Below are 12,512 nucleotides of genomic sequence, written 5' to 3' on the forward strand. Positions count from 1 at the left end.
AGTCAAGGACTCAGTTTTATAACACAATACTATGGCAGAGACGTCTTCAGATTCACAATAGTTAAGAGTTTTCTGAGGGCAAACGCACACAAAGACAAAAAAGAACTGACAAAAACACAACAATTACAGAACGGCTTTATTCATCTCAAAATTCTAGCATTGTCACAATCAGAGAAGGAAGCTCTGTTCAAAAAGGTGGTCTTTGCACTTTAACACAACCCCATGATAGTTTGGCCCCCCATAACCTGACTGATTGTATCCATAAACCTAAAGGGAACCCCTTAACATGGAAAGATCAAAAACCTTTAATGAATGTTTGACATTTCTTGTTTTTCCAGTTGTACCACAAAATCTATTGGATTCTTCCCGGTCACGCTCCCAACCCTTCCAGCAAGGTTCATAAAAACTTGACAAGCAGTTCTTTGTTTCTTCTAATCTCATCCCTCCATCCTGTTTGTCCACTCAGCTGTTTTTATTAATAGTGAAATGCTCGGGATAATCTTGGGAGACTCAGGAATGTGTGCTAGGAGGACTGGGACAGAGGAGCGGGACTATATAAGGATAGAAATGAATCCCTTAACGCTGAGGACACATTTTGGAGGAGGAAGTTTTCACTCATATATCAGACACCCTGAAACACATTTTACTTTCACTGGCATCTGCTTGTTGTTCACGGTGATCTTTGTGATTCTTTTGATACTTAACACGACATGGTTAATATGATTCAAGGGGGAAAAAAGTAACAGAGACAAAGCGGCAACATGTGACATAAAAACCTCTTTGATCAACTTACGATTTAATAGTTTGTGATGATGCAAGCTTGTGCATAGTATTGCCTAAAGCTCACACAGCCTTGCACTGTCATGCAATAAATACAGAACACTGTGCAGGCGGGAGAAGACTGGCCTTGAGCATGACTGCAGACGTTGAAGTAGAACATTGTTTTCTTTCTAATTGAGAGAGAAAGTTTGCTCAATTACCTAAATTCTATTCTCATTATAAGTCTTGTCATTGGCCTAGAAAGTTGCAGATGAATATATAAGAACTGTGGAAAAGATGTTTCACCGAAGCGGCAGCCAGAATTTCATTGGAAAGAAAAATGGACAAAAATACAACGAGTGCATTAAGAAAATGTGATTTTCCTCATCATCCACCCACACTGGACACAATGAAAAATCTATTTGATTTGGAATGCTGCTCTACATCACCTTATTATCTATCTCAAAACAGTGTTGCCAAAACTGTAAGAGAAGCCGAAAGGAAATCCATTTTCAAGGACAAGCTGCCAAGAAGACTTGCTCCACACTGAAAATTTACAAATTTAAATTCTCATCAAAATAAAATGACAAGTTCATCTTGCATTCCAGATTAATGTGGAGGGTAAACGCCCCAAAAAAAAAATCACAAAAGAACATTTAGAAATGAGTATATTTCGGTGCTTCTTCATGTAGGTCTTGTTTGTAGAGTTGTTGCACTGTAAGGCTCCTCTTCTATTGAAGGACAGTGTTTCGACTCAACCCTTGAACTAGGCAAAGATCTTGGTGATGAACTCACGGAAACGTTTGGCATACTGCTCTGGGTGAACGGTGGAAATTTCTGCTCCTGCCTGAAAAACACATATACAACACACACACACACACACACACCAACAATTAAGGCATCTCTGCTCACGTTGCAGGACTTGACTCAGACTCGATATGTTAACCGGTTCTGGTCTCTCACCCCATGTTTGACAGCCTTGGCGGCGTGAGCGGCTTTTTTCTTGGTGTCATACTGCGTCAGCACGTCAATCAGACCCATGAAGTACACCTCCCTCTGGGGTGCACCTACACGGGTGGGTCACAAAATGTAGTGAGTAATATCGATCTTACCTGCTACAGCCCAACAGGATAAGCCTCCTGTCCCCTGTCCATCAGCAGCACTCACCGACAGCGCTCTGAATAGCGTACACGTCAACATACGGGTCAAACTCCCCGGGACCCATGGGTTTAAAGGAATTCATATAGCCACTGATACCCTCTGGGGAGGTGGAACCCAGAGCCAACCCATCTTCATCCTCTTCCTCCTGCTCGTAGGATGACTCCCTGTCCTCCAACTCCCCCTCCTCCTCCCTCTCAGCCCGATCCACATCATGGATGCCCAGCAGCAGGCTGTAGTCCATGATCTTCATACGGACCAGGAACTGAAAAATACGTATGGGCCAATTACTAAAGAGACAACTACATCTGGTTCTTCAACATCGTTTTCTTACCTCGATATCTCCACTGAGCTTGTCCATGACCTTCTTCTTCTCCTCATCGCTCACGTAAACCTTTTGCATGTTATTTTTGAAGTCTGCGTCTTTGTAAGTCGGGACCTCCTTCACCTGCAAATATAGAGTGAAGGCCCAGTACTGAGAAATTAATATCAGCCAAGAAATTACAGCAGTCATTTAAGTTTTTTAGATCATTTTGCTTCCAAACTGACACAAACTTGAAGCTCTTAGATTGAACACTTCTCAGCATTTCAACATCTAAACCCAAGTGATTGAAAAAGGTTTTGGCAAAACAAAATCTTCTAATGATGTCAAGGTGATCGGTTCATATCGCATCATCAGAAATTGTTGAATTACACATGGCACACACTTTGCTGATGTTGCCATGACGATATTACTTGACTCAAATTTGCCTCATACCACTTGATTTCTTCATCCTGGAAATGAACAAAAATGTGATTTCTATAACTGAACATTTGTATTAATTTGTTATTATATTTATATTTAGCACAGAGATACATGAAATCCATTTAAATGTCTCTAAATTATTGGCATTAGCATTATTTCAGTTATACATTGATGACAGTGTCATGTCTCCATTTCTGTTCTTAACCCAACACATAATATAGTCTTCAAACTATACATATTGTCTTAATGGTCTTGATCGCTGTAAATGCACTGGCCCATGCCTGTATAATTCTTATTTTCATTGGTTGATTCTAATTGTTTTTGATATTCGCAAAATATTTAAAAAATTTATGTCTTGCAAAATGTGATCCAGAATTCATCCAAAATTTGATCAACTTTTCATTCCTTCGAGAGCCAGGTGACACAAAAAGTAATAACATTTTTTCGACAGCTTTTGAAGACAAATGACCAAACATTGACAACCATCAAAGTCTTTCCAACTGTGGCTGGCGGAGGTACAAACCAAACGATTGCACAATTGTGCTGTTATGTGAACTAAATCCATTGTACCTATGGTGTTCATACTTTTACCAAAGTCAGGGTTTCTTATTTTATTTAATCACCAATGCTCGGGGGACTTCCTGTGAGAACACTGATAAAATCTCATTTTAAAAAGACTGCTATTACAATCCATGAACTGCAAAAATTAGCTACAACATGGGAGATGCGATTTCTCACTCTCACAACTATCTGTGGTTTGTGGTGAGAGACACTGTGGATAAAGACAAGCAGACTGGTGGCACAGCTGCAGCCAATTCATGCAAACAGCTAAGAATTACAGATTTACTGACTTCTTTCTTCAGCTGTTTGCTTTCATAATTATGAGACAAAAGTAGTGAACTAGATCAGGAGGTTGATAAAAGTGAATTCCACCAGTTTCACAAGTAAAAAGCTGCTCAATCTTCAGGAGAAGTTAAAACAGTCATAGGATATCTGAAAAAACAGGATTCAGTGTTTTATGCAGATGATTTTTTTTTGGGGGGGGGGGTTACGGGAACATTTATTTAGCAATTTAATCATTGATTTATTAAAACTTAAGATCTGCTGGTCAACCAGGAAGTTTGGAGTTTGATATCAGGGTAGAAAGTCACAGAGTTGAACAGAACTCATCACACTACCTTTAGCTTCAGCTGATCTCACCTTCTCTTTAAAACTTGCTTCACGAGAGACCAGCGACCCCTAAGGAAAGAAACCCCCCCCCCAGCAGTCACTAATGAGTCACCAATACCTGATGACTCAATTAAAAGTTTCACATACCACAACACACCCATCAAAATGAGCTGAGACAAACCTGAAGGAGAAAACACTTCTGCAGTATGATTTACCTTGAGGTCGTATTTCCTGTGGACATGCAGCCTGTGGCTGAACATGTTCCTCATTACTAACAAGTTGGTGTCCTCGCTTTCTACGGTGACTCTGTACATGGCCAGGAACTGAGGTAGCAGCGTGTTGCCATGGCAGGTGACTATATACTAGAAGGGAACATCAATGAATAAACAGTGACTGACGGGAAAATAAAAAGAGACACATTAACCCAGTGCTCTTCCCCATTCAACATAGCAACAAACATTTATTATGCAAAATGTTTGAAGATGCTTCATTCTTCCTAGGTGTTGATCTCTCCAGGATGCACCACACCACCTCGGACAAGGTCAGGTGGGACCGCCTCCAGCAACATAAACCAACAACTCCCAATGGATGGATGGATGGATGGATGGACGGATGGATGGTTGGATACATAGCACCCAGCCTACACCACTGTCTGGTTCTAATCTGCTCCGTCTGGTCATAGATGTATTCTGAGCTGCAGGTGTGTGGGTGTCTAACAAGCACTTCATCTGAAAGCAATGTGACACCTTCCTGTGGGGTTATGAAAAGGCGGCCCTGTGTTTATTTGTGTTTCTGAACATGATTACAATCAGATAATAACAACGTAATTGAAATAAATAGTAAAGAAGAAGGTAAAATGCATTCTACATATCTCAAGGATTTGTGTTTGAGTGACTTACACTGAATGTAAACCATTTTTGTTTGTTTACAAGAAAACAAAAGTTTAAATATATTTCATTCTGTGATGGAAACCATTCCAATCACATTCAAAGAACATTTTTCAGTTCGGGCGAAATCATGGCTGAATGACATTTAAGTAATCTCAGCTATATGTTAACATATTGGTAAGTTATTTGGTACCTGTGTTCTTTCTATCATGATAGATCGAATATCTGCTGTGTAGTAAGACAAAAAGAATGACATTAATCGTAAACACCACCCCAGTCTTGTATTCATTTTGTAATGAATAAATAAGTAGAACATACCTAAATAAATGCCTTTAAAATCTGCATGATGGCCAGAACTGTTTTCCACTGGTCCGCTCTTTATAAATACTGTATGTATAGAAACAGTATAAATGTTCCTCTGCCGGTTTATCTTATTGCAGTTTTTGTAGATGCTTTTAAATGCATGCATTTAAATATTACATATAATTACTTAAATGCTTAGAACGCTACTCTGCTAGGTTTGATGGTGTAAAACCCTAAACCTCAACCAGGGATGTCTTAAAAAGAGCACACTTTCCCCAGTACATGGAAGATAAAGTGACAAATGGTTTTCATCTTCAGGCAGGAATTTAATCACATACTAGACTGCAGCAGACTCACTAAAATCTGTACTAAAACCACACTGTGAGACCTGTTACTTACATATAACCATGGTAACATATTACCATGGTGATGTTATATTGTTTTGTGATAACGACTCTGCAATTACATCAACAAGGTGAAATATCACCAGGACAGAAGTCCAGGTAAGTCCATGGTAGTGAAAACCAGGTTGGCCAAATTACTGTAAGTTAATTTCAACTAGGTTTCATTAATTTAATCAAATTTCTATATCAATAATAATAATTTGACCTATAATAATAAAGCCTCTAACTGTTTGGTTGTGTTAACTGGAGCATCGTTTCTCATTTTTTAAAATGCATTTAAACCTCCTACCTGTGTTAGTCCTACCTGGTGATACTCTGACAAAATGTTGTGCATTTCCTCCACCTCCTCGCTTGAGATTTCTTTTACCACCAGCGTGCGGTCGTACGAGGTGAGCAGCAGACCCACACACGACCCATCCTCGTCTTTGAGGGGAGGACTGCGGGCCAGCGACACCTGTCGGCGAGAAAGAGAATGACAACTAACCACCGGCGACACGTGACCTAAGCTGCCCAATAGGGCTGCACGGAGCAGCGCCACGCACAAACAAAGAGCGTTCAGAGGGGTGATGCGTGCTGTGTTTTCATGTTTTACGTTGACAAAACATTTTCCAGAATTGCTCTTCTATATTTTTAGACATGCAGCAATCATCACATGCAGTATTTGTGTGCTAAGCAAATGTTTCCTCTGCAGAAAGGAGGTGACTCAGTGCGTCACTCGATTCATGCAAACAGGATACAAAGAGATGCAAATTTAGAAGGGAACAGAAGAGAACACACAGATGAGTGTCTGGAGAACAAAATGCATGTAAAGCATTGGATGTTCCAGGTTTTTGTCGTCTGTAACATCTCATCACAAATGTCAATTAGGTGTTGAAGGCGGTTGTAGTCCTACCTGGTAGTCCTGATCCTCGATTCCAAAACGCTCCCGTAGATTTCTGAACACCTGTGGACAGTACTCTTTGAATTTGAACTGTCCTGGAAGATTCTCTCTGAAGATCCAACAGATTGGAAAATTTACATCAACACATTACATGAGTATAATGCAGCTAATCATTAGCTAGGGTACACGTGTTTAATTGAATTAATACAGAAAATGTCCAGTCTTTCTTAGAATACTGGATACTGTGTGTGTGTGTGTGTGTGTGTGTGTGTGTGTGTGTGTGTGTGTGTGTGTGTGTGTGTGTGTGTGTGTGTGTGTGTGTGTGTGTGTGTGTGTTGACAGCTGGATTTACCATCTTTTTTTTATAACATGATTGGATATTTTTTCTTCTGCATATCAAGCAATGAACAAAACACTTGGGTGACGTGGTTAAAGGTTAGAGGCATGCTCACGTGAGAAAAAAAACACATTTTATTCTTCTTTTAAGTCTTTACACAACCTGGATTCTTGGGTGGATTAAAGGCTTATTGAAAGCCACTCAAGTTTTCTTAATTCAATCTGTTTGGAAAGTGAAGCAAAGCAGACCGAGTCTGTAACTCAGTTTTCATAAACCAAATGAATCTGAAACAGTCTGCCTGACCGATACTCATATTCTCCAAATATAATGTGCTAATGGTACACGACCACTAAAATTCAGCTTTTCACTGTTTTACTTTACAGTATAATTAGTTTACATAGTTTTGACAATCTCATATTGCATTGTCAGGAAAAGCCAAATCATTACTATTATTTTTCTTCTTAGGCTGATTTCTCTCTTTATTTTAATTAAGCTGTTGTGGTAATTTCAAATGTTTTTAAAGAAGAATTGTGATGAGCAGATACAGGCAAAAAAAAAAAATCACACGGGTGGCAGAAATCTATGCAAATCAGAGGGATGAGGATGGAGGTGCATGCGGAGGAACAGAACTGTACTTGTTGAAGAGGTGGTGGTTCACTTTGATCTTGGTGCTGGCTTTGAAGTCGTCTGGAAGCAGCATGACAGGCACAGGAACCTGGTGTAGGTCATTAATCTGTGCGTGGTCAATGGGAAAATAAAGTCACACACACACTCTTAAAGTCAAAGATTCACAATGCAGTGCACGTTCCTACCGAGTGGTTGACTCCCCACATCAGGACGCTCAACACGGGGTCACTGGCTCGGAGGACCTCCACCTTCTGCTGCACAAAGTGCTTCTTCTTCGTCTTCCTCTTTGGCGCCAGAGTACTCAGAGGGTTGGAGCTTGTAGGAGAAGACATGTCGCTTTCACATACCAGTGTGTCAGTGTCAGGGAGGTTTTAGTCGTCATTTGTGGCGTCCTGTTTATGTAAAGTAGCCTAAAGTCCGCCTCGTTTGGGAGTCCCTGAAGGGCTCAGCGGCGCACAGCCCGCTGGTGCGCATTAGTGCAGCACAGCGCGACAGGTGCAAGTCTCTGAGAGAGACATCGCATTCATGTGGGTCTACTTTTCCCTAAACTTTACTAGTCTTCATGCACGTGATAATAATAATGATAATAATAATAATAATAATAATAATAATAATAATAATAATAATAATAATAATAATAATAATAATAATAATAATAATAATAATAATAATAATAATAATAATAATAATAATAATAATAATAATAATAATAATAATAATAATAATAATAATAATAATAATAATAATAACAACAACAACAACAACAACAATTGTAGCTGCTTTCCTGGTCAAAGCAGGTAAAACCTCCTAAAACAAAGTAAGGACTCATAACATGGAGCGATAAACATCAGTATCAGTCCATCAAACAGTCCTTCAGAATCAGCAGCAAAGGAGAAGGAAGGAAGAATAAAGTGGTAGAGGAAATAGAAACAGACTGAAAAACACAGCATAGCGTTTGTCCTGATCATGAAGCCTCCCCACAAGGGAACAAGATCTGTAGACTGATTTCTGATCACCTGCCTCACAGCCCAGGAGGACATTAGGAACAACAACACAGGGTTAAAGCGCCAGCGGTCAGCACTCAGAGCAGAGCAGCCCTCAGGACTGCCTGGGTTTAGAACAAGAAAGCCCACAGATTTAATGTGGTACATATACATATACATGTTCATGTATATGTATATACAAATATATGTACATATATATGTACATATACATATACATGTTCATGTACATATACAAATACATATAAATGTATATATACATATACGTATATACAGTATACATATACATTTATACAATACCTAGAAGTATACCTCATGAACTCAAGTGTACACGAGTGCAGCTGTGGAAAACAACTCTGAAAGCAAGAGTTGGAACCAGCTTATGATCAAGTGTGTCATGTTCACAGTCTACTAAGCCAGAACATCACAGACAGGATATGAATACAGACTAAGAGGTAGAGCGTATGCCATCAACCATACATGGAAAACATCAAACTACCTGCATATTGCTAGAGTGAAACAGAAAAGCTATTGTGGTAGTCATACATGTTCATACAGAAGAGTAGCTGTATCCTCTAATCATCACACTTCACTTGTGCCACAAGATACTTTCTAAACCCCAACACAAGTGTAGGAAAGATGCCGCTCCAACAGACCCGTTTCTTCTCAGACCTTCCTCACACTGTCATCCAAAATTATAGCTAAAAACAATCGATTTGAAAAGCACTTTTACTTTAAATAAAATTGTTTATTTGTCTGACTTTGAACATTATAGGAGTTATTGATGAATTACACAACTCCACAAAATATATTGTTTGTTTTTATACATTTAATATGGAAGTATAACACATTTTATTTTTGAGAGCATTGTGGATTTAATTAATTACTTGAGCAAAGTTTTTTTATTTAAAAAATATAAAACCTGATTGACATTTCTGCAACATTATCCATCATTTAATATCTTAACATTCCTCAAACACTCCTCTGATTGAACATGAGGCATATTTTCTTGCTGAATGCTAAAAAAGAAAATCTTGACATTAATAATACTCCCAAATAATTCTACATTCAAAAGTCACAATTCAATAATAACATAAATAGAGTATCATATTCATAGTAACATAAATAGGGTTACATCTACATTATGTACATCACAGTAATACACTTGCAATAATGTTAGAGTAATATAAAATACTGGAAGTATGCAACATTTATTGGAATATTTACATCCATATTATATTCTTGCTGGAATTTAATTGTATGAAATATCAACATTAATGCTACTGACTGTTTTTTTGGAATAGAGGCAAGCATAAGTGATCCCAATGGAGCCTCTTTCAATGTGACTCTTGGCTGGTTGATGACACATGCTAACAGAAATTTGACATCTAGAGATCATCTAATTATGTAATAAGTTCTAATACTTTCAGTAGAGGGCGCAAGGAGACAACGTTGAAGCAGATTCTCATCTGGTAGATGAAATGTGAGACTGTCCCGTACTCCTCCAGACTCTGACTTTCCTTCATCTTCACCTCATGCCGGTGTTGAAGCTTCAGCCTCCTTTGCTTCATTCCAGGTGATGTGAACTTTAACAGCTTGTTCCGCCTTTCTGCTTGGTGTTAGATGGGACCGGCATGCCGTCTTTATCCACACACCAGCATCTGCCACGTCGTTTACCTCGAGAAGACCAACACTGAAATGACAGGACAAACAAACAGACCACTTCTAGCAGTTGGAAATATAGATCTGGTTTCTGCGGATTATTCATTATGTCTACAAACTCACCTGCTTCCTTCTGAAAAAGCCACCCTTGTCACAGTTGGGCATGTAGATGTCATGATGGGGGTCGAATAAATGGGCATCAAGACCTCTGATGAGTGTAGTTAGCAGTTTACGACATGGAGCCTACAGGAGGAGACAGCAGAGATTTGGATCTGTTTACAAGTAATTCTGGTTCTGTTTGTCTGAACTGTTGAGGTCATTGAATAAAGGAGATTCTTACCTCGTCTGGATCCTCAGCGTGTGCTGGTTCTAGGGCCATGCAAAGACAAATGCATTTACTACAGTATGAAAGCCAATTTAAAGTCATTCTTCACAAAGTCAGTTCTGCTTAGTATAATAATTCTTCTTGGTGATGTACCTGCTTCACTCTTTATTAACTACAGCAATCATAGTAAGACTTAAAGCACTAACAGACGATGAAAAGTAGAGCCATCTTTGAAAACAGACCAAGGGTTATACAGCAGTTGCTGAGCCATTGACACATTTTATCATTTAAACTATGGGATATTTCACGATGCTGATGTTTTGATGTAACAGCTTGTCTGGCAGCAGATGGGCTATGGAAAAATAAGCTCACTGTATAAACACATGTGTAATTCTTTGTTCAAATAGTCTCCTGACTATGGCTAACACATAAACACTCATTTGTTGATTAAATGGAAAATAAATCAAAGTAAGAAAGTAAAACCAACAAATAAGTCAACAAATGGTGAGTGTGTTTGCTGAGAAACCTCATGCCATCAATCTCACACTGCGTCTGACTGACTCTGCTTCATTCATTGACATCATCCTGCAGGCACATTAATTATGCCCCTTACCTGCTGTCTTATTTTTAGTGGGACCAATGGTGCTGGTGTTGCTGCAGACTCCCCTGCCTTCCAGAAGGGCACGGAGGGGCCTGGCTTCATCCACCGGAGGTGCACATCGTAGATCCTGGGCACAGCTCAGAGTGTAGACTCCACATGGTTCTCCAATGCCCAGAGCGGTGGTGTTTGATTTACAGGTGGGACATCCGCTGGACGGTTTGGTCAGTGGGACGGGGCTTGACAGCGCACCCGACAGAAGGAGGAGCAGCATCAGGATGTTTAGATACAGAAGCATCTCTAAGAGTTGTTGACTAGCCAGTCTTCTTGACTTTCTGATTGTTAATCACTATAAAGACTACTAAGCTTAGTTAGGTCCCCTGACTGCAGTTTCTATATGAGGTAATGTGGAGTGCAATTCCCTAAAGCCAAGACAAAGTGATAATGAGTCTGACACACACGGCTGGCAGCAGCTTTTAAAGAGCTCAAACCGGCAGGGAAAGGTATGGGAGGGCACACGATGCAGAATGTTAGTTTTCCCTCTCGTTTCCACAAAGCTGAGCACACCCTTTTTTTCTCTTGTCTCTAACACACACACACATACGCACGCACACACACATTCGTGCATGCCCTTGCTAGAAAGTAATGTGTTCTGCACAGACATAAATCACAATCATTGCTGTATGTGCTCTTCTATGGTCATTTATTCATAAAGGTGAAGCTTTCGCGTTAACAGCCAGTCAAGACTCAGCAGTAATGAAATTCATCACATTAGTATTCAATTTTTTTTTCATCCTAGAAAATAAACATCAGTTTGAATATTGCTACTAGCAAATGGAACAATTAAAAATGAATACAATTAAAAAGTGACAAACAATATAACTTTAAATATATATTCAACCAGTTCATTTACTGTACAGTCATTTTACATGAGCTGTAATTTATATATTTTCTTTCCTATGTTTCAAAAGTAAATTCTGCTTTTTTTACCCTGCTGTATTTATATTACTGCAACAGATATGCGACATTTGTAGATTTCTCAATCTCACAGAACTTAGGGGTAAAAAATCAAATGTAATACAATCTGAATGGAATAAAAAAACATAACGTACAGAAAAATAAACATTATTATCCCCCCCCACACACACACATACAGTTAAAGAACATGGATAAAAGAATTTAGTTTCCTCAACCAAATGTCATGACATTCTTTTTGAAATAGCAACCACTAAACAAACACTTGTTTGTTGACAGAGTTTGTTTCCAGAGAGTGTAACCGCAGGGCTGAGGACTGAAAGGAAGTCAACATTGAGCAGCTGAAGGAGTGCCACTCAAAGTCGGATGAAAGGATATCAATCGCCACAAGCAAAAATTTCCCACCCTGAAAATTCCAGTGTCTGTGAGTCACAAGTACATTATTGAGGCACGATCTTAAATCACGAATTAATATCTAGCTTGTGATCACTTGATCTCAGATAAAGTACAATTAAATTACACAGCTCAACGCACAGCTATTTAAAGAGATGACTTGTTCTTCAGTACAGGTCTGAATGATTGATCCTTTAACACAGTGGGATGTATCTGGTTTCTATGGGAGAACCTGAATTCATAGGTTGTGTGATTTGTGAATGAGTGTGAAGACACATCTTTCTTTCC

The 12,512-nt window shown here is 39.1% G+C and overlaps 2 protein-coding genes and 1 long non-coding RNA gene across 4 annotated transcripts; 1 reads left to right on the forward strand and 2 right to left on the reverse strand.

Moving 5' to 3' along the window:
• Positions 1-137: 137 nt before the first annotated feature.
• Positions 138-7,602, reverse strand: LOC137595327 (phosphatidylinositol 5-phosphate 4-kinase type-2 gamma-like). Of its 2 annotated transcripts, XM_068315348.1 has the most exons (10): positions 7,456-7,602; positions 7,279-7,376; positions 6,319-6,415; positions 5,731-5,880; positions 4,048-4,194; positions 3,863-3,901; positions 2,252-2,365; positions 1,927-2,182; positions 1,723-1,826; positions 138-1,606 (listed from the first exon to the last, which is right to left on the reverse strand). In XM_068315348.1, the coding sequence occupies exons 1-10, from the start codon at positions 7,600-7,602 to the stop codon at positions 1,526-1,528; spliced, it is 1,233 nt and encodes a 410-aa protein (XP_068171449.1). In that variant the 3' UTR covers positions 138-1,525. The 2 variants fall into 2 exon arrangements, with proteins under 2 accessions (XP_068171449.1, XP_068171450.1); XM_068315349.1 differs by lacking the exon at positions 3,863-3,901.
• A 2,150-nt stretch (positions 7,603-9,752) lies between these two features.
• Positions 9,753-12,442, forward strand: LOC137595474 (uncharacterized). The gene is made up of 3 exons (XR_011035438.1): positions 9,753-9,847; positions 10,890-11,056; positions 12,111-12,442. It is a non-coding gene; the product is annotated as an uncharacterized lncRNA (long non-coding RNA).
• On the reverse strand, positions 9,828-11,358 carry LOC137595473 (insulin-like growth factor-binding protein 6). The gene is made up of 4 exons (XM_068315619.1): positions 10,872-11,358; positions 10,274-10,302; positions 10,057-10,176; positions 9,828-9,964 (listed from the first exon to the last, which is right to left on the reverse strand). The coding sequence occupies exons 1-4, from the start codon at positions 11,152-11,154 to the stop codon at positions 9,860-9,862; spliced, it is 537 nt and encodes a 178-aa protein (XP_068171720.1). The 5' UTR covers positions 11,155-11,358; the 3' UTR covers positions 9,828-9,859.
• Positions 12,443-12,512: the final 70 nt, after the last annotated feature.

The sequence above is a fragment of the Antennarius striatus genome, chromosome 5 (assembly GCF_040054535.1).
Source record: "Antennarius striatus isolate MH-2024 chromosome 5, ASM4005453v1, whole genome shotgun sequence".
Lineage (NCBI taxonomy): Eukaryota > Metazoa > Chordata > Actinopteri > Lophiiformes > Antennariidae > Antennarius > Antennarius striatus.